General features: G+C 39.4%; 1 protein-coding gene across 1 annotated transcript; it reads left to right on the forward strand.

Moving 5' to 3' along the window:
• Positions 1-15092: 15092 nt before the first annotated feature.
• RB195_025758 (uncharacterized protein) lies at positions 15093-18152 on the forward strand (the record flags this gene model as incomplete). Its single annotated transcript, XM_013453919.2, has 9 exons — positions 15093-15177; positions 15318-15481; positions 15725-15902; positions 16264-16452; positions 16542-16787; positions 16891-17019; positions 17092-17335; positions 17397-17454; positions 18069-18152. 9 exons carry the CDS (start codon positions 15093-15095, stop codon positions 18150-18152), a joined length of 1377 nt encoding a protein of 458 aa, XP_013309373.2.
• Between the last annotated feature and the right edge of the window lie 3203 nt (positions 18153-21355).

Consider the following 21355-nt stretch of genomic DNA (forward strand, 5'->3'; position numbering starts at 1 on the left):
TGATGGCGGCTAACGAACTAGTGTAGGCCCGCCTCCCGATCGTCTTTTATATGTGCGCGACCCGCCAGCACGCAGCGCAACCGCTGCGCGAACTGCCATTGGTCATTAGCGTCTAGACCTCGTCCACTATTGGCAGAAGACGCATTCGGTATAGCGGTCGAGGTAGCTACGACCGAGCGCGTAGGCGAACGTTGCACCTAATGCTTTCGGTTACTGGCGGCAGTTGTTATGGTTATAGTGCGGCGAATTTGACACTCTAAGAATTGGCCAACTGCCAACTTTGTACTGTCGTCCGCTTTCAACTCGCAGATGTTTTAGCAGTGTTTTTAGTTTCTTCGGCGGGAAACACGTCCATTCATTGTAGCGATGGCGGAATGCGGAGGAGAGCATCGAGTTACTAGTGGCCAGTAGCGCTTTATTTTCAATTATTTCATCAGTTTCTCCATATCGGAAATTGCGACAAGGTAGATCAGGAGATTGATTCATGTAGATCATGCTTCTATGGGGTGGTCCAGGCGACTGGTGGCCATTCGCATCTCACGCAGACCTCAGCCGAGTATTTGTCAATAAATCGCTCATTTTTGCACGTTCCTTTTGAATTCTCTTTGAGCAAGTGCTTCCAAAGAGATGACCTTTACTTGTTCGTTAGGTCCCAGCACTCGCGCAAACTGCACAATCCTTTCACATTTCATTGAAGTTACCAGCAAAAGTTTGGATTATTATGGTTCTTCCTGAAAATTCGAGTTCAAACCTGTTAGGAACATTCTTTTGTTTGCGGATAGCGTCGAAAGTGTTACTATTAGTATGGAAGGAATACCAGAATTAGATTTCTTTCTTTCCTTGGACTTGTCACGCTGTTTTTATCGGACAGAACATTTCAGAGTTATGACAATGTTCTTCTATTGGTGGTAGTTCTAAGAGTTTTATTCTTAGCGTAAGAAATAGGACTTCTCTCCGTAGCTTTGAAAGTAGTAGTTATATCTTTCTTTTCGTAGAGAAGAATTATTCTGAAAATACCTCCTCTCTGAACCATTACTGTTACCAAGCTTTTTGTTTTGTAACCTAATAGATTAGGAAGTTGTCCGTGATTACCATGCGTTTAAGTTCGAACACTCGTTACTGGTCCAGGTGAAATGTGTCATCACAAAAGAGGTGCTTTTTCGGCTCGTGTACGTAGTTTCCTTCTCTCATTGTGGCCTAATGCTCGATCCTCTTAACGTAAGAGTGTTACACAGAATGAGGATAGAAGAGCCTCGGTTTATCCACGCTCTCGACTTTGAGCGGCTTTTGATCGGGGTGGAAGCCCGGCATGAAGGACGATGAGCACCTCAGTCAACAGAGTGCTCATGGAGGAGTCCTCCGAGTGATTGCAAGAGCAACGCGTCCCAAGAATCTTGCTAAATACACACACCCATACGCGAGAGAACGTGGCGAGGAAGCACTGTGCTGGTAGCTTTGTGTTTGCGGGGAAATCCGCTGCTCTTCTCCTCTCGCAGGAAACACCGCTTGAATGTAGTCGTGCTCGCGTCGCGAAGGTTTTTTGGAGATCTCTCCACCGACTTAGTTCTTCGTGAAGTAGAATTTTCACAACTGGGGCATCTCAAAGTTATCGTGGGCAGATTGTGCCATAGTGAAAAGAATTGCTTGATGAGTCAAGCAGCTGAAGAGCATTTAAGCTAGTCATAGGCATGCTGCACTTTCAGTTCCAGGAAATGCTTGACTCATATCTCTAAATGACGGACATCCAAAATAACTTCTGTATAAACGTCTACATTCGTCCACAGTTGACGTTTGTACAAGGCGTACAAATCATAATTTGAGGTCACAGTGACTCAGAAATCGGATATTCCCTAAGCAATTTTGTTGTGTTACATTCATTCATTTCTGAACAATTTCATTGGCTCGTTAGACAAAGCTGTGATGCTTCCATAGAAAATCACTTCTCGTCGAATTTTTTATTTCTTTTTAGAGAAGTCTGACAATACGTAGCGGACATCAGCAGTTTGGATTTGAAGTTCTAATGGGCGTTTCTCGAAAGGAATAACCACCGTCCACATACCTTATTGCTAAAGCAATCTGTTGTCGCCGAGTTTAGCCGTACTCGAAGTGCTTGGCATAAAATGGCCAAGTTTGACTTCAATACGTGTGTGTGTGTGCGATTGAGTGTGGGCAAACTGTGACTCACTGGCCGATTGCCTTCCATCTCGCGGAAGCCACAAATATGAAGAAAAACTACGAGAATAGTCTCACCTGACCATTCTTTTGCGTATTCAGTGTAAATATTTTTGCAATTAAGTCTTCCGAAATCTTGAACAGCGTACAAAATTGCCCGTGAGTTGTTGTGTACAAAAAACCAGTCTTCACCGATAATTATTACGCATAGAATAGTCGTGTTGTCGAAACAGGAGAAGAGCCTCAAAACTTGCTCTGACAGAAAGTGGGTCGTTTTTTAACGATAAAAATACATAAACTATGAATGAAGCCGGTAGCATATTTGGTGTTATAATTGTTGAAAAAGTTATCAAGAGAGTTTATTCATTTTGTAGCGTCTCTTCATTTCTACGATTCCGCTTGACGGGTACATAGATGGATGTTCTAGTAAAATTGAGCTCTCCAGTTCTCTTCGACCAGAAAATTAATAGGGTTTCAAAGGAAATCGTGGAGCAATTATCAGATTTCATTTCATTTACAATGCATCCTAGCAAAATTCAGTCGTTTATAGTTATGTTTACAAAACTTTCTTTTTTACAACGACGTCTTCGTACAACATTTTTATAGACGTGCGCCGATGCTTATGCGGATTTCCATATGTCTACATCTAATTTTTCGTTGTGTAACACCCTTATGGTCATCTCCTCACGTCGTATTAGCCTCGGGCACTTCCTTCGTTTTCACTTTAACCCTAACTATGGTGCAATTTGGCCAGATAAAGAGCCAAAACTATCGACTCAACGTTAGGGCTCTGCCTCTGGAAAACTAGCTGTGAACGATAAGTAGGCCAACAAAGGTCGGATGCAAATCCACGCAAGATCTCTTGGTGTCGTCGGATATCTGTGCCACATCACTCCATTGACACACGATCACTGACACCGCATAAATGTAATCGGATGGGAGGCCAGCACTATAGTAAATCACCAAGGATTGTCTTGGATTCATTTCCGTTCTTTGTCGCATCTGGAAGAAGGTTCGGAATAGAGCGCAGTTCACCATAATTGTTACTTTTCCTATCAAAAACATATGCTCGTGTCAAAGAGCATCCAAGAGAGAGCATGTCCATGCTTTGTAAGTATACTTCTTAATTCTTGATAGAAACAAAGAAGAACTTAGCTCTTGTGAGAGTGAAAATTCTCGTTCATTGCTTGCTGGTAACCTCTTGGGTGGTCCACAAGTGTCTCTCATATATCCTCTGGCAGGCATCTATGCGCCATATGCCAGATTGCGTCAACCTCGATGTCAACGATTAGACGTCTTGAAAACGATCCCATGTACTTAAAGGTGAAATTATTATTGGAAAAGATTTGCTTGGAAATCCACATATTTTCAAATTTTCTTCTTACAAACACACGAGGACAAATATTCGAAAAAGATCCATTTTAAAAGTTTACTCCAAAAGTGTTCATATTTCAGTCTTCTAGCCATGTCTTATGTTCATGATAGATCTACTGTAAAGGAAAAACAATATGATACTGATAATGGTATTGATGATTAACAGTGATATGATGATATGATAATTTTCAAAGACGAAGACTGTTTTAACTCTTCTAGAAATCCTAGAAATAATGAAAATATGGCAGACTGCCTCAGGGGACTACTAGTATCAGAAAAGCCGTTGGCAGCTGAAGATATCAGAAAAAAACCCACTTTCTCCTATTCAACCTAGGTAATATTATTTCAAGGATTCCAATAATTAATTATTTGCATTTTTTGTACAATAAAAGGGTGTTAGTCTTATTTACTGCAATATTAACAAAGTGGTGTATGAAAACTTCACAAATCATAATTGTTTGCTTTCTAAGAGTGACGTGTTGTCTTATAAACGATTCCGATTCAAGGGATAGATAAAATTGATCATATTTGTCCTGCTCCTATCTTTATTTTTTTTATATTTACCTAAGTTTAAAGGCATCACCCCAGGAATCTGGGATGGTGCGGGTTTCAGGTGGGTTACGCCTATACGTGGTCGCAGATTATGGAGTGGAGGGTGATTCCGTCCATTTCTTCCTAATCGCCGTAAAAAACGGCCCGGAAGGTGCGGCGCGTGCACAAGGCTGGCGCGCTCCAATCGAACTTGTAGATTTGTAGAAAATAGCGCGCCGAGCGCTCGAAGCCGTTTTTTTTTACAGCAATTAGGAAGAAATGCACGGAATCACCCTTCTCTCCATAATCTACGACCCCATACGGCCAAAACCCACCTAACACTCGCACCACTCCAGCTTCGTGGGGTGATGCCTTTAAGATAAACATCCATCTGTTCGTGACTTCTGTACTCTTACTTCTGCTGTCAGCACGTGTACTTGGCTGGTTTCTGAGCAGAAAATGTAATGGTTTGTGCAAATAATCTTCCGTCGAACACCGAAGCTGTGTAGTACGGCCACAACCACATGAAAAAGAGAGGAACGTGCACAATTGGCCCTTTAAAAATAAGAAAACGGTTTGCACCATTTTGTTGATCCGACCCATTTCTGCCTCCGAACCCTGCATTTTGTTACAGAGAAATTGGATATACACGGTTGAGCAGATGGTCATAATATCCTTAGCACCTATAAGCCTCAATACATTGCTAATCATAGACTGTTTGAACTTCTGGACAGTAAGAATTTATGAAGTAGATGCACTCGGATGTTATCGCCACTTCTGCGTTGAATGAAGTAGGCGCGTTAAGTAGACAAGGTGCAGAGCAAACAAATCTTTTCGTGAGTTCTTTCCCTCATTTTTTTTTTCGCGATACGCCGACGTTCGGACATCTTCGTTCGCAATTACTGAGCTGCAACTACGAAGAATAGTCGAGTCCTTCCGCCTTGAAAATTGGAGAAAATGAAGGTTTTTCCTCACCTTAGGCAGATAAAAACTATTTCTTTCAGTTCATCTGCGGATATTTCCCCGTCTGTTTTCATTAAGAGAGTAGCGAAAGCAATAGTTACTTTTATCTCATTGCGATTTTTGTCAGGGCATTATTATATCCCTGCCAGGATTTTCTCGTGATCGACGGAGACATCCGTGCCTCTGAGTCATGAACGAGTCACGCACAAGCAAACTAGGGCTGGCTGTACCTCTCACGCTGGACACGCATAATAGAACAGTAAGCGATTTTTAGCACCAGTTCTATGGTGAACACATATAAATTTGCTAAATTCGTATACAGTTTTGCTCAAGAAAACAATTCCATAAATATTTTAGTGTCACTACTACATACACATAGAGCAGTTACATTTACAGAAAAAGTTTGGAAATTTTCCGAGATACATTTTATTAGGAGCGTATGCATATGTAGCTTAATTTTCGCGGCAGCTCTTCGTTCAGTAGTTTTAAAATTTTTCCGATCAATCTAATTTGACGTAATTTGCTTCGTTTATTCTTTTATCGAATCTTCAAACTCTTCACTGCAAAAATTAAGTTTCAGTGTGATGCTGAGTGTTTTACGATATAATTAAGACTAGTTCTATAACGAAGACGGTTAGTTATTATTTTTGAAATATGTAGATATTTATCAATTTTGTGTGACCTGTTGTTTCTGATTCAGGAACAAACAATAACTAGATCGTTTCATAAAATCGGCATTGTCAATAACCATCCTTTTAGAAAAGGATAGGCATGTAAAAAGAACTTTTGATAAATCAAAAAAAATGTGACTAAGGTGAGCACAAAAAATTGAATTGGTCTTCAAAAGGTTTCACTTTGCTCAAATTCGAAGTTTTATGGAGATTAGTGCTTTTAAAAAGAAGTGTGGTGCAAGTTGTCCTGGGTTCTCCATGGATAATACCTTTTTTTTACAATGCAGCGCGGCACCGGTTACTGGCGTGCGATATTCCCGCGAATACTAAAGATAACTGCTCCTTTATAACAGTTACCATGAGTGGTCCAAATAGATGACTATCGTTTTTTAGCTTTATTTAAATCCAGTTTTATAGGAATTATCCGTTAGATGAATATGAAGGTAAATGTAGGAACTTGGGGGAAAATGTAGTTAGGGGGGACTCGGTGACGCCCTTATTTCTCGACGCTCTAACTTATTTTTTTTCTCGTAGTAACTTTAGCTGACATGTCATAAATCCTCTATGACATGCTTAGGCCTTAGGGCGCCGATTGATCTAATTATTTTTTTTTAAAAAAGCAGGAGTGCCACTGAGTTTCTTACCCCCACCTCCCCTCTCAACTACATTTTACCCGGAACTAAGCTATAAAGCTATATACGGAAGTTTATGAATGTCTACAAAGTCAGGAAAGAAGAGTAAAGCAAGGTATAGCCAGAAGGTAATCCTTCTCCAAATTCTCTAATCTTCTGGTTTTTTTGTTTTCAGATAGTTTCCATAGTTGTTTTGGTGAGCTATTCGGACTTAGCCTTATCCTGAAGTTCGGGTCGGAGAGAATCCTTTCCTCTTTTGTTTGGCGGGTCTGCAAATTTTTATTGGCTCGATAATTTTCTAAAGATGTAACCACATCAGTTACAATTGAGAGACCTAGTGCCTTCTGTGGTTTTTTTTTCTGTCGGCTGGTCCGTAGGACTAATTTGAATAAATAAATAATCTATGTAGGTATTACCTATAAATTTCTTCATTGCCTACTTTTTTCGACCTAATTAAGGTTGATGAGTGTTTAAAAATATTTAAAAATACTAAACGTTTGGAAATGGAAAACCTCTAACAGCAGTAAAATGTTATCAACAAGAACGGAGTAAATACGTACCATATTATCAGTTCTCGGGTTTGATATAATTTTGAGGATGTTGTTATGTTTGTGCTTAACTGTTTTCTACTACACACTGTTATTCTTGGCTTACTGCCAACACACATTAGTGGAGTACCATGTGTTTCATCTCCAGTTTCTATTTTCCTCAGTTCTGTTTACCTATCGAAAAAGCTTGCCTACTGTATCCGGTCGAACATACATATGTTCTGATATATTCATAGGATTCTTTTGGTGGTCATGGTCTACCTTAAGAAGACCGGTTGACTTTTTTTGAACTTCCCAAGAAGCATAAGGAACAGTACTATTCATGGCGTGTCCAGTATTTGAAACAGCGATTGTGATTGTGCAACTACACTCTAAGAAATCTTCAATATGTAATCTACCGCTGGTGCAAAAGTGCCCTAATAGGGTTCCTAAGCATTCCAATAAATAAAATCTGTCTGCAACTATTCTGATGACAATGAAAACCTACTTCTTATGAAATTTAGTCCTCAAGAATACAAGAGCCAATAATTATTTGTAGCAAAATCAGATCGAATGTTCGAACCCTATAATCAACTCTAGAATGCCACTTTTTCTACAAGTCGAACTTTCAAATGATTTAGACTCAACTAGATATTTTAGTTTACCAGTTACTCTTAAAGATACATAGCAATAATTTGAAAACCAATAGCAGATTAATTCAAAAGTTCAAGCATCGCTGCGTTACACAATCTTGGAGCCTCGTTAGCTCAGTTGGTAGAGCGTTAGACTTTTAATCTAACGGTCAGGGGTTCGAGTCCCCTACGGGGCTGACCACTTTTGTATCTGAATCCTCAGTAACTTGCAATCAGTAGGAAATAAGTAGGGTCTTATCTTTATAATATATTACAAGCGCATGTTATTGATCAGTTTGCAAGTTTTAGGAATCAGTGTCCTCGTTGTCCCAGTGATCGAAAACATTACCGGGAGCAAATTTGGGACCCTAAACCATTAGAGAATATTATGAACTTCTTCTGAGCGTTTCGATCTATATATCAACAAACCTGTAAGCTAATTATTTTGAGTTTTTGTATGGGATCTCTTACCACGTTACAAACAAAAAGAAATTATGGTTTTCATTTGTGACAGAGACTTTTAAAATCTAAAAAGTTGTGTATCAAACTGTTGGTTTCTAGAGCCTTAGCTTTAAGGAAAACCAAGTGGGTCAGTAAATTGTTGCATTCCTTATCCGCATCTTTCTTACGGGGATTGAGCACCTACGAGAGTTTCCTCGTGGAAAAATGAGAACGAACTCGTTATGTAGAGAATTCTGAATAAAATTCTCGAGAAGGTGAAGAGTTGAACGCATTTTTGCCATGTGAAGTAGCGAAATCAATGTGAATGTTCAGAGAAGTAAGCAAGCAATCCCAGTTTCATGTAACTGATTGGATTTAAGGATTCAAATAAGTTTCCAAATACATCGATGACGGTGCAAATGAGTGGGCCAAGACGCTGTGTACTGATCTATGATCTACTTGTGAAACTGAAAAGACCAAAATCAATCGAATCGATATCAGAACAGATGTCAGCTAATTTACGACAAGAAAGATTACGGTACTCAGTAATAAAACTACTCTTTCTTTACGATACCGTAGCTACTGTAATTTCGAATCGAACTACTAAACTACAGTGTTACGAATAATCAATTAAAATGATCCATGCTTTCAATTAGGGCACTGTATCTTTCTTCTCAGAGTGCAATTATTGATTGTAATTGCAGAGATAAGGATGGAAGGATATGTTAAGGATAACATACGCATAGTGAACGGAAATTAAACATGTGGAAAAACTCAAGGGAATTTCCTATGTTACTTTAAAAAAAGCAAAAGGAAAGTGGACAACAACGATGGCGTACCAACTGAAGTTCAGGTAAAAAAGTAAAAAAAAAAAGACTTAAGGGATCTCGGAGCAACTACACACGTCCACTGGAAAGAATAAGCATGCCAATGGGCACAATTCCAGTGACAACCTTGCTCTTTCCTCTGAACATGGGATGCACTATTTGAGTGTAGAAGAAAAAGAGGTGATAGATGGAAAAAAAAATTAAAAACGACTGATTCATCACGAAAGAACCGAAAGAAGGCGAAAACAACATAGAAAAACGACAGAAATTTAGAGAAAAAACTCTTCGATCACCTGTTTGGGCTTAATCCAAGCTGAGTTCGAGGTCAATATAGGAGTATGACGACAAAATAAAGCAACGAACATATGAACTATGTGCAGGGCCCTATTCCTTCATCTTAAATATTCGTCGCATCGCAATCAAGGTTTGCAAATTAAAAGTAAAGCGAAACTAGTTCAGGCGGTTATGACTAGGTTTTATAGTGTTACATAGCGTTACAGTGTTCATTCAAAAACTCCAATCACAGAGCGATGCAGCGAAAGTAACGGTCCGAACGGAACCAAAGAGCAAGCGATGGATTCGTCACATGGATATAAAAGTTCGAATCCTATGCTCTATCTTCCATCATCATCTTCTTATCATTCGACGGCCAACATACTCTTGGCTAATACATCTTCATTAATTTCTATACAGCTTCGTTTAACTCCATCTGTAAATCCTCATTTGCATTTCATTGAACTGGTCTTTCGAAGTAACAAAGTACTAACTCGGCATTTTTCAACGAGTTCCACTTCCAGCAGTGACCAAGCACATTTGGTTTCTCTTCCAATGAGCAGAACCGTACATTTGAGACTATTTTGTAGATAGAAGTTTGGGGAAGGAGAGACCCACAGAAGAAATATTGGGCGTGAACGATTGAATAGGAGAAAACCCCATAACTATAACATCTTTTGGTTAGCTCTGAAAAAAAGTCTCACATTGCAGTAAACGCCTTTTTTTGTTCATCCTTACCATCGCTAGCTTTCTCTTTCAAAAAAATCCCATATCAGAGCATAGCAGTTAAGGTGAGGCTCATGCGTTTTAGATTATTTTCAATTTTCCACTCCTCTTTCCAAAAAAAAAAGAACTTTCGAGCACTACGAATACTACAAGTAAGATTTTAATTTTAATTTTAAAAATTTAAAGGTTAGATTACTTTGTAGACAATGTGGAGGAGAATGTGAAGGTACTAAGTCAGCATTCCAGAAGCGATGTGTGCGTTTGTGTTGCGGTTGAGATTGCGAAGGAGCAGTGCTGAATAGTTGATTTCAAAGTGAACGCAACGAAAGAATTCTACTTTTTGTAAATATAATCTAATTATACAATAGAAATACCAACTTTAATCCACGTTCATTGCCACTAGTTTAATTAAGGATGACCGTAGCTAAAGATGAAAATTCACTTAGGAGGGTTCAATGGACATCCACCTCAACCCTTTGCTTCTTTTTCACCGGAAACATGACGAAGACGTTCAACCACTAATGAGAATTTTCTGGAGATAGTGAATGCACGTACTGCAGTCACCTTCCATCACCATAACAATCAAACGAAGGTGTCATGGGTATAACATAGTGACCGGCAGCACTTTCTGATAACTCTCGCAGACAATTTTATTTGTAATAATTTGGAGCGGTATTATTGCAAAGGACGAGGAAAAAAGAAATATTACTATTCTGAACTATTGTTGTTGCCACTTTCACCAAAATTGGAGGAAAATTATGAAAAAATAAAGGACCTAGCAAAAGAAACGAATGACTATTCATCTTTAGATTACAGCTAAAGGTACAACGGTTGTATGAATCCGTCTGTTAATCATGGATCAAAATCTTTTCCAAAAAGCAAAAAATGGCTGAAATTGCAGCGTTAACTTCTAAAAATGTTTTGTGGTCTGTATCTCTAGAGAACCTGCAGAGAAATCCTCAATCCACCCGTCATTGATCAATGCAGTATGACTAGCATTAGAGAAAGTTGATAGTACGTATTACTATATTCAAGGGTGACTGGAGATCAAATTAAAAATTCGGAAACGTTCTTCAGAAGCTGCCGCTATTATGCCCAGTTATATCCAAAATTGCGCAAAACATTGCATAAATCGTCTTATTGTTCTCCGTAACACGTAGGATTTTTCTTGGGGCTTTCAAAATGTCTGTCAAAAAAAACATCTGAATGAAATTCGTTCCAAACCTATATACTATTGATTGAAAATTTTCCTATAGCTTTAAATTTTGAAACCAATTCTCGAGTTCGAAGAGACTTTTCGTTGAAAATTTCTGATTAAAATGAGGCTCCATGAGAGACCCACGTTTAAACGTTTCAAAGAATAAAGGTAACATTATAATCTTGGAAGAAGGTGTGTCAGGTTTTAGGAAGAACTAATATGTAAATGATGCAATAATAAAGGATGTACTAGAATGTGTAACAAACATGCTCTGCTCAAAGATAGTGGCTCTTGGAAACGGATTTTCTTTTTTACTTCCTTTCGAGCAGGTTATGGAATAAGATCGCCTAAAATGTTTGGTTTACGAGAAAATGGTCAAAGCTTCTTAAGCACATTAAGGATAGTACACTTATGAAAACTTTAAAATCTGCCAACTATCTGTAAACGAAGCCAAAGAAGTGGTGAAATAGTGAAGTTATCCTGAAACTTCGGAAGTTATTCAGCGGATAATGCGATACTCATTAACAATAATGATGAAGTCACTGTGATACTTCTTACATCAACCGATCTTATATGCTTTTCAGAAAGACAAATGTGCGTCATTTTTGCCCTAAGCATTTAGTTTTTTCCCCGTAAGGTGGCAATGTCCGTGTGTCACATTTATTTGCGAACGCACGTTTCTTTTTTGTGGCTGGCGCAATTTCCAATAAAATGAAACTCATCAAGAACGTCAGAGATAATTCATAAGTGAATCCGCTATTTTGATTCATGTTTTTAAGATACAGTAAGAATTGAGGATAATCTCCGTAATACGTTTTTTGAATAGTATGTAGCAGTCCACTCTTATGCAGCTCTGCACAGATCGGACTTGTCTCATACTGATCTAGAACTCAAACATCTTTCTTTAAGTAAAAAAAAAACCTTCCCAATTTTGTGGATTAATTTCACAATTATTTGCACATTTACGTTGCACGATTATACTCTGAATAGGCCTTTGTGGTCATCTTCGGTCAAAACCATGGAGTGAAGGTGAATAAAGAACTTTTTGCTTTGGTATACTGTAGTGGTTCGCTTTAGGACGTGCGGTAAACTGAACATAGCACCTGCTTCCACTCTATAGGGCACGAGTGGGACTACGCTCATGTGCACATACAGATACGCACCGTGATTGGGACCCTTTTTTTGAGGAACTTAAAGTATGCATATTTCCTTGATTTTGTCATGGTTGTTTGGAAATAAATTAGTCCACATGTTTCGTAAATTTCTGACTCCTTCCGTAAACAGCTGATCTTTTCCAATTTTTGATCTAATGGGGAATGAATCGCTCAACTTGTGTAGTATTCATATAGCATGAAACGTTATTATTGATGCAGAAGTTAGATATGCATCCGCAACTGGCTTGGGATTCACTCATTCTGAATTTAGCCAATTTCAGAAATGAATCCACGAGTTCTCGACAGTGAACAACATAATGGTGCTAAGGCCCACCTCGTTCTGTTTAAACCTATTTGAAGTTTATATTATATATTTATATGTTCTAAGTATTTATTTATACATTGTATATATTTGTAGCAATTTGATATATAGGTGTAAAGCTATTAATTTTCTCATTTTCTAATCTCTGCATTTATTGCATTGTACTTTGTGAGAGTTTTGATTAATACCTTCCATAGAAGAATATCTTTGAGCACTCAAGAACATTACAGCAAACATTTTTCCTCATTCCTTATGTTTTCCAATGTTAATTTTTATTTGTTTTGTCCCTCATATGTAGTTTTTATCCATCCTAAATTTTTCTGCTTTTCTTGCTAGACGGTTCACCTTTATTCATCTCACTTATGAAAATATTGTCGAAGACAGTGCATCACGAAGCAGTCGATGCTGATATTTTCCAACCAGTAGATAGGTCTAGGGGTGTAGTCTACGAATATGAGTGTGATGACGTCCAATTCCAATACTAAATCAATGAAAGCAACCAACAACCCATCTGTCTCCACTACGATACAACCTTTTGTGGAATGGAACACGGAAAATTCCATCGTCATCAAACGCCTGCAATCTAACTAAAATAACTCAAATAAACAGTAGAGGTTGCCCCATTCGCCGAATCGTGGATGCGTGCCTCGCCCTTTTTACAGTAATAAAATGTATCTTTGATGCTGTGATCAGATAGGGGCGTTTTTCACTCTTAAGGATTACTAGGAATAATTAGCGTGATCATGATCACACTCACGACTTGCTTCATCTTCGTCCTTTCCTGAAAATAAAACGATAGGACTATGGGAGTGAGGAAAGTGCTGCAAGGCTTGCATAGAAAACTTGAATCCTGCCATTAAATTTCAACTAGAAATGAATTCGTAAAAAGTGAGAAGGAAGAAAAATCGAGAGAGTATAAGTGGAGCGTGACGATGAGTGAACAAATTAAAGTGAACGAAAGAAAGTACGATGGATCAAGATTAAGAATCCGGAGTAAAACTTCTATTGGATGTTTAGTAACATTTGTGACCAAAGACATATAAGAAAAATGATAATGAAGAGATGATGAGAAGAGGTGTGGAAGGTTGACTAGAGGGACACCTGCCACATTAGTGTTATTGTTCTAGGTTATGGTAGCAAGTTTTATAGTAGCCTTAAAATGTATTACAGATATAATAGAAGAAAATATATTATAGAAGCCGGGGTGTATATTTTATAGTGCTCAAGCAAAAACCATTCACTGTTCACTCTTTAGAATACATCTCTGTAAGAAATAACAGGTGACCTTAGAGAAGTCGTTCAGAACTTAACCAGATTGCTATGAAATTTTATAAGCGAACAAAGTTCGGCTGTAAGCTTGGCGTGAACCAGTCTGCTCAAACAACTGTAATAGCGCACAATTATTCGCGCACCCTCTCTTCGCAATCCCCATTTCCAATCGTTTCAATCAATTTCGCCTCATATTCGAAGCTCGACAACGATCGATCAAAGCTCTTTACTGCTTTTTCAACAGCTGATCTCTTCCTTGAACTCATCTTTTTTTCCACATAACTCAGACTTTCACATTGTCGCATGTAAGATGCGTAAGCAATTTCTCCTACCTCTCAAAACGTATTGTTGGCGGTTTCTCGCATTCGGCAGTCCTCCGTTGGAGGTCAGCAACTGGTTGATTGTTGAATAGGTATGATGAAGGTGAATCACAGTCATTGTGCCTTTGCCTTACCTCATTGTTTGAGTTCCTTTCACTTTTCCATACAACTTCTCGCCGATCGTATATTATTTGCCTCAATTCACGTGTCGTCAATCCAACAAAAAGTCACTCTGCCATCCTGATCACTTTCACCTCCTTGAGAGTTCTTTTTTTTTGTGTGGATGGGCAAGTTGTTGCACCTTAACAACCCACTTTTACCCAGGTATTATGGATGTTTTGCGTTATGGTTCACATTTCTTTCTGTTCGCTGTGACCTTTCGCTTCCTAATTCTCGATAGAGTTGGCTTCATAGTTCACTGCTTCTGCTGGCTTGCCCACAGTTCGGCTGTGAGACAAACTCGCTTAGAATTTGTGGTCATATCAGTAAATTTCCTTTCCATTTCCCGATGACTTCGCAGTTTCTATAAACTAATCACTCTTCGTTTGCAAATTCAACAAAGAGTCATCACTTCCTAGCGCAACCATCTTTGTATGTTAGAAGATATCAGTTTTAGTCTTCAACTGACTCTGCGATAGATAATGTTTTTGGAGAACGGATCGGTCTCGGATGCTTCATTCACGCTCATTGGAACGAAAATATTGGAATTTTCTTGATATATTTATCTAGATCGGGAACATCGAGCTGGGAGAAGCAAACGGCCGGCTTGCTCAGCATGTAAGAAAATCGAGAATGTATTGTAGAAGACGAACAACGCCCATGTTCACCTCCTTAACACCACCGTACTTCCTGCGTTGATCTATACCTCAGAAACATGGGCACATCACAAACAGGCGAGGATGCTGTCAGTGTTGTTGGACGCTCGATCGAAGGAGTGAGGCAAAGAGTTCTGTTCATCTCCGAAGTTCCGTCCGTCTCCTGATCGAGGATAAAAAATTTGAGACGGCGCTGTATCTCTCAAGAAAAGTAATATAAGGGGGCAGATACGTGATGCGCTTCAATGACAATCATTGGACCTGACCCACAACCTCAACTTACTGACATCTCGTCGCTTAACTCCAAGAATGGGAGTCAATGTAATCAAGGTGATTTACTAACTGATGAAGATTACATCAAGTGTTACTCACTTATCTTTGTATATTTCTTAATTATCAGGAATAAAACCTCCATTCTCGTTTAAATTGATTCCGCATTCTGAGAGCTAATTTCAATTTTGTCATTACAGTGATGTCTTCACCGTACGAGGATCCTGCAACGAAATTCGCCTCTCGGATAGCAACTGTCACTTCTTTGCTAGTAGTTATTAGCTGTTCTATCCTATATACTGCCACTATTATAGGAATAGAAACCTTCGCTTCTCAATATGAAGATTTAATAAAGGCTTTTGAGGTTAGATTTTAAGATTCCTATACAAGAATTACATGAATAAAGCATCATAAATCTGCTGGAGTATTTTGCAGCTGAGACGAATTCAGTTTGTTTATCTTTATTGTGTAAAAATATTTTACGCCAGTGCGTCATAAGGTTATCTTTTCTATCACGTAAACGTAAGTCAATGGATTTCTACTGAAAACAGCAACCATCTTTTGAGGATATTTTTTTTTGAATGTCCATTAGGACTTTTTCGTTCAGGAGACTCACCAAACAACATATAATGATCTCATATCTTTGGGAATTGATAGAATAAGGAGAGATGCATACTATACTGAACCAAGGAGGACTTTTATCGAATACGGAACAGGAGCAGGTGGAGAATGGGGTCGAGTGCATAAAAGGAGACCACCGAGCTCGTATGAGCCTCGAATTTGCGGTGAGCTCCAAATTCAGCAATTTTCAATCTATTGTGCTGTTGATATCTGTTAACCTCACTACATAATCATTGAATATTCTCAATTGTTATAGATGATAGTTGGAGAAATTCGCAATCAATACATAGTAATTGTCAATATCAACCTCAGCGGTGTCATGCAGAATTATACAGAAATTCTTCGGACCATAATATACGCCTTGGCATGATCACAACCGTTCCTCCGTTATCCGAATGCCTGCCGAAACACTAATGTTCACGAGAAAAGGCCCCATATTGCTCAAACAAGCCAGTGTCCATCCGCCGGATTTCCTTTCTAGGGGGAAACCTTGTTGTTCATTGGTCATAATGCGTGTAGTTTCAGATTGCACAGTAATCCAATGTCCACGAGGACCTCGTGGTCCACCGGGTCCTAATGGAGCACCAGCCGAGGATGGACATCCAGGAGAACCTGGACGGCCGGGAATTGATGGACTCTTTCTTGGCGAAGAAATTGTATGCCCTCCATGTCCTCCTGGCCCACGTGGAGAAGATGGTCCTCAGGGTGAAAAAGGTGATAAACAAAGATGAAAAAAAAACCAGCCAATTTTCCAATTGACTGGATCCGTTCTATAAGTTCATTATAATTTTTGTTGTTTTCAGGCCAACGAGGAAAGTCAGGCATTCCTGGAATCCCAGGGCCCGACGGGATTAATGAACCTGGACCTATCGGTGTCCCTGGGAACAGAGGCCAGACTGGAAGGCCAGGAAAGAAAGGCACCCCTGGAGAACCGGGTCAGGATGCAGTTCAACTGATTGGTGTCCCCGGTCCTAAAGGAGAACGTGGGCCACCTGGTTTCCCAGGTCCTAGAGGAGATCCTGGTTCGAATGGAATTCCAGCTCCTCCAGGTATGTCTTCTCGTTGTGTGAATAATGACATCTCAGGAGTTCTTCTGATCCGGGGAAAACAATTTCTGACAAGAAAAATGACAAATTATTGCCAATTTCATAGGACCAGAAGGACCTCCAGGAAGTGCTGGCGATATCGGTGACCCAGGCGAATACGGACTGCGAGGTCCTCCAGGGAGGAAAGGTCCACCAGGAGACGATGGTGGATATTGCCAGTGCCCTCCACGAGATGGTTTGCAATGTTGCTTGTTCTAGCTTTTACGCGTATGTTTCTACTGGAATTTTCCCAAACATTAAGTTATAGGGAGTGGAATTTCATATGGCGCTGGTTCAACAACTTTCCCTGGTAACTGGGATGAATATCATAGCTACAAAAATGGAAACGGACCTATTGCAACAATCAGTGAACGTGCAGTTGAGGAACAGAATGTGCAACAGTTTCACAAAAGGAAGGTCAGCAACGCTAATAGGCCACAAAATACTGATGAAGATATAGATTATCGTCGAAGCAGAAAACACTACAGCGACCAACAGAGGACGCAAAAATGGTAATCACCGTTTCGTCTTTTACAGGGACTAGTTTAAACAGATGAATTCTTCTGATTTCAGGCACTCTCCTACTGCTCCAATGGTCGACTATAGGGATTCGAGAGAAGATCATCGTAAAGTGCGTCAATCATCCCTCAGTTCAAAATACAGTACAATTTCTTTCAAACCGCTCTTGCATGCCACGGCAAGCTATGGTAAAAGGAGATATACTCTTTTACTCGGTGCCTAATGTGTTCTTCCGGTTGATCTCAACACTTCTGAGGCAACACACGCCCTCTTCTCCTCCACACCCTCTCTTTCCCGTTCTGCCTTCATAGAGGACGCGTCCCGTGTACTGGGTTGAACACATTTAGCATAGACTAGACTTCCCTATTTCCTCTGCCGCTCGTATTTTGTTTCGGTACCGGTAAGGTCCATTTCGTGACAAGACAATATACTGTGGTGCACTGCATTTATAACAAAATGGTGAGCAGAAAAGCTGGACAGAAGATAAACTGATAATTCATTAGATTGGACGAAGGTCGAAAAGCCTACACAATCCACTATTCAACTTCTCAACTTATACTTTTACTACCGAAGTTCCGTGTAGGCTATGAAAACTCTCAAAGATCTTCAGCTCAAAACCTCTTATTTAGTATAGTTCAGATCTCCTCAACTACTTGAATTCTTTTGTTTTTTTTCCCTGGAATCATTTGAGATTTAAAACGCTCTTTTTCAAACCCATTCTTTCAGAGACTTACGGCACGACGCGTCGAGGATAAGAAGACAGCTAAAGTGAATAACGCAGTCGATTTTGAATTACGAGCCCGATTATAACATCATTTCTGATATATCCGCGGATGTAAGTAAGTGTACACGTTGTTCATGCGATGTTGTACGAATAAAGCAGGTTTTCTAGATGTTTCTGTTGGCCTACATATTCCATACATTTGTCGTCAACATTAAATTTAAATGATCAATAGTTTATTTTTAGTGCATTAATTCACTTGTATTGATTTCCAGTTTGGTTGGATGTGCAACGGTTCTGGATGTAATTCTTGATGCCCACTTGTAATATTTAATATATATATATATATATATATATATGAACATATTTTTTTAAAAATAGTATGCACATACTTTCTTCTCAGTTTTTTTTTTTCAAAGTTCGTTAGAAACAATGGTGAAAATAACTTCTTGTATCGGGTTATAAAATTCCGACAACGTGATTGCCTATTTCTCCAACCAGATGTCTAGGACTAAATGACACTTTTCTTCTTAAATTGACCTTAATCTTAATCTTAATTGGAGTTAGCAGCAGTGGTCCTACTGTTAGGAGTACCCATAAGCAGTCAAGCATTTTTAGTGTGGAATGTTTTCTTCACTCTAGTTCAGAGCATGAATGTATAAGGAGTTGTTTTATATTGGAATATCACAACTCGTGGCCTTGACTTTTGTGACAATTAAATTCGAATCTTTTTGTTACACCGTTGTAAAATGGCGGCCAATCAACCTACTGAAGAACACTTGCGTTTGCATACTGTTTCATTTTCGTTCGGTTGTTAATGCGACAGTTGCAACAAAGAAAATCTGCGATGTGTATGGAGACGTATAGAAAGTCAATAAGTGCGAACACTAGTTTAGAAAATTTTCCAGCGGTGATCTTGGCTTGTCTGATAGCGATCGAAGTAGATGCCGTTTTAAGTTTGATAATGTCGCTTCAAAATCACTGGTGTAAACCGACCACAAAGCGAGTATTCAGGAAATAGCAAACACTCCTCAGTTGGTTGATTGGCTCTGTTTGGTCAACAGTCCAAAGACGTCTTCAAGAAGTTGGGAAAGTTACCAGGCAGGGTATAGGGTTCCGCATCCAACAAAAAACGATAACGCAAGGCCGCACGCAGCAAGATTAACCCAGAAGGAAAAGGCAGCAAAGCTGGTAGGTTTTACCACCTCCTCCATATTCTCCAGACATTTTGCCATTTGATGTTTAATTATTCCGATCGATGAAGCATTCCCTAGAGAATAACAATTCCAACAATCGAAAGCACCACCAGGCTAAGCATTACAAAACTTCAACATTTTGTCAACCTTGTATCCAAGTTGGCTGCGACCTATGGACTACGTCTGCTCTCTCATAACTGTAAGGAGGTGTAGGTCCCTCCGAGACCTCGAACGGGAACCAAGGTGAAGGGACAATCAATTGAATTTGTGGACGAGTTCTGTAATTTGGGTTGCATGTTGAATAACGACGGCAACTAAGAGAGAGGTATCCAAAAAGGATGCACTAAGGCCGTTTCTGCATTTATTAGTTAACGAAGTGCCTGTGGTCGACCCACATCGCCAACAAAGCCAAACTGCGAGTCTACCTATCCGCAATTCGCCCTATCATGATGCACGGATCGGAGATTTGCTCAGCGCCTTCGACGGTGATACAGAAGCTCGACTACATTGAAAGGAACTTGTTTGGATGCGGATGATTAGCTACTTCGGTCAGTGGTGTGCCATAACGGAGAAGATTACTCAGAACCGGATATGGTATGCCGGCAGATGGCGAGAGAATAACATAAACATCTTGTCCCGCCTTCTAACGTAGTCGCAGAAAACCGTCTTCGCTTTCTTGGCTACATTATAAGGTGATTATTCGATCTCATTGTCAGAGTTACATTGAGGATGCTTCTGGACCGAAACTGGGAGAAGCCACCCGGTGTTTGGTCGACCCACATCGCCAACAAAGCCAAACTGCGAGTCTACCTATCCGCAGCTCGCCCTATAATGATGCTTGACTTACGGACGGACGGACCTTGACAAGCAGTTCACGAGACGTAAATTTTCGTAAAACATGGAACAGATATAAAATAAATGTAAATAACTACGAATATGAACGGAAGATCAAACAGGATAGGCTTGGATATGATCAAAAACAACTCACCTCAGCGGAGATACGGATAAGCCGCGTTAGACCATAACATCCGTCCGCCGTTTAAGTCAAGTAAGTCAAATGAATGAAAATATGGATGTTTGCTTGATTCTGACAGGAAGAGATAGGGTTGATTGATAAGAGACGATATCCTAGTAAATGATTTCGTTTAAAAAAATGTTAAAATAAAAAGGAAATGTATGTAGTTGCACTTTATTCCTAACGCTCAATAAAAGATGTTGACAAGTAGTCTCATTCACGCCTTCCCCCCTCCTCAAAAATATCATTCTCCACATAGGTTCAGATAGTTCTCAGGTCATACTTTTAACCTCATAATTTCTAACTCGAAACAAGATCACATGCGACAACATTCTTCGGAGAATTGCATTGTAACAAATGATATCTTGTGCCTTTTCTAGCACTTTTCTTCAAGAAATCCTACAAATCTGAAGGTTTTCTCATTTTCTTCGGAAACATTACCTGCAACAAATGCATAAAGAAAAGAAATTTTCTAAAGCTTACATTTAACTAAAAACAAGATATACATACTAAGCAGACAAAGCTATTTCTTTCGATAGAGCTCTTGATGTAAATTGAAATAGAAAAGAACAGTAATTGTTGTAAGCAAAACGCTCGAGAATTGTGAAACGTCTAGAAAAAGTACAATACTATGCATGAACATTGAAAAGCAATTACCGACGGTGTGGCACCGTCGGCCACCGTCGCTTGCTCTTAGCTTGTCACAAAATGGAAATTTAAAGATAACTTATATACTGTTAGACTCCTGTCTTGGAGGTCTATCCGAGAGCAAGCATATCATTGAGGAAGGAGCAAAATGACACCAAATATGCGCCAAAAAGCAATAAATGGATTTCAACACACACTGAGGTTATGGCTGAAAAGGGGTACAGGTGCTCAAAATTTCGAAACATTTGGTTGGAATATCAAGGAACTGCTAGATGTAAGCTCATAAAAGTGTTGATTTCTTATTGTTTAACTCATTTGTGCGACTTTGATTATTATGTAAAATATTGTGGTATGCCTTTACTTTGAACCTTTATTACAAGCAAAGGACACCCAGTAAAATGACGATTAAGCACAACTATGTCTGATTTTCGCG

Source organism: Necator americanus, chromosome X (assembly GCF_031761385.1).
Source record: "Necator americanus strain Aroian chromosome X, whole genome shotgun sequence".
Classification (NCBI taxonomy): domain Eukaryota; kingdom Metazoa; phylum Nematoda; class Chromadorea; order Rhabditida; family Ancylostomatidae; genus Necator; species Necator americanus.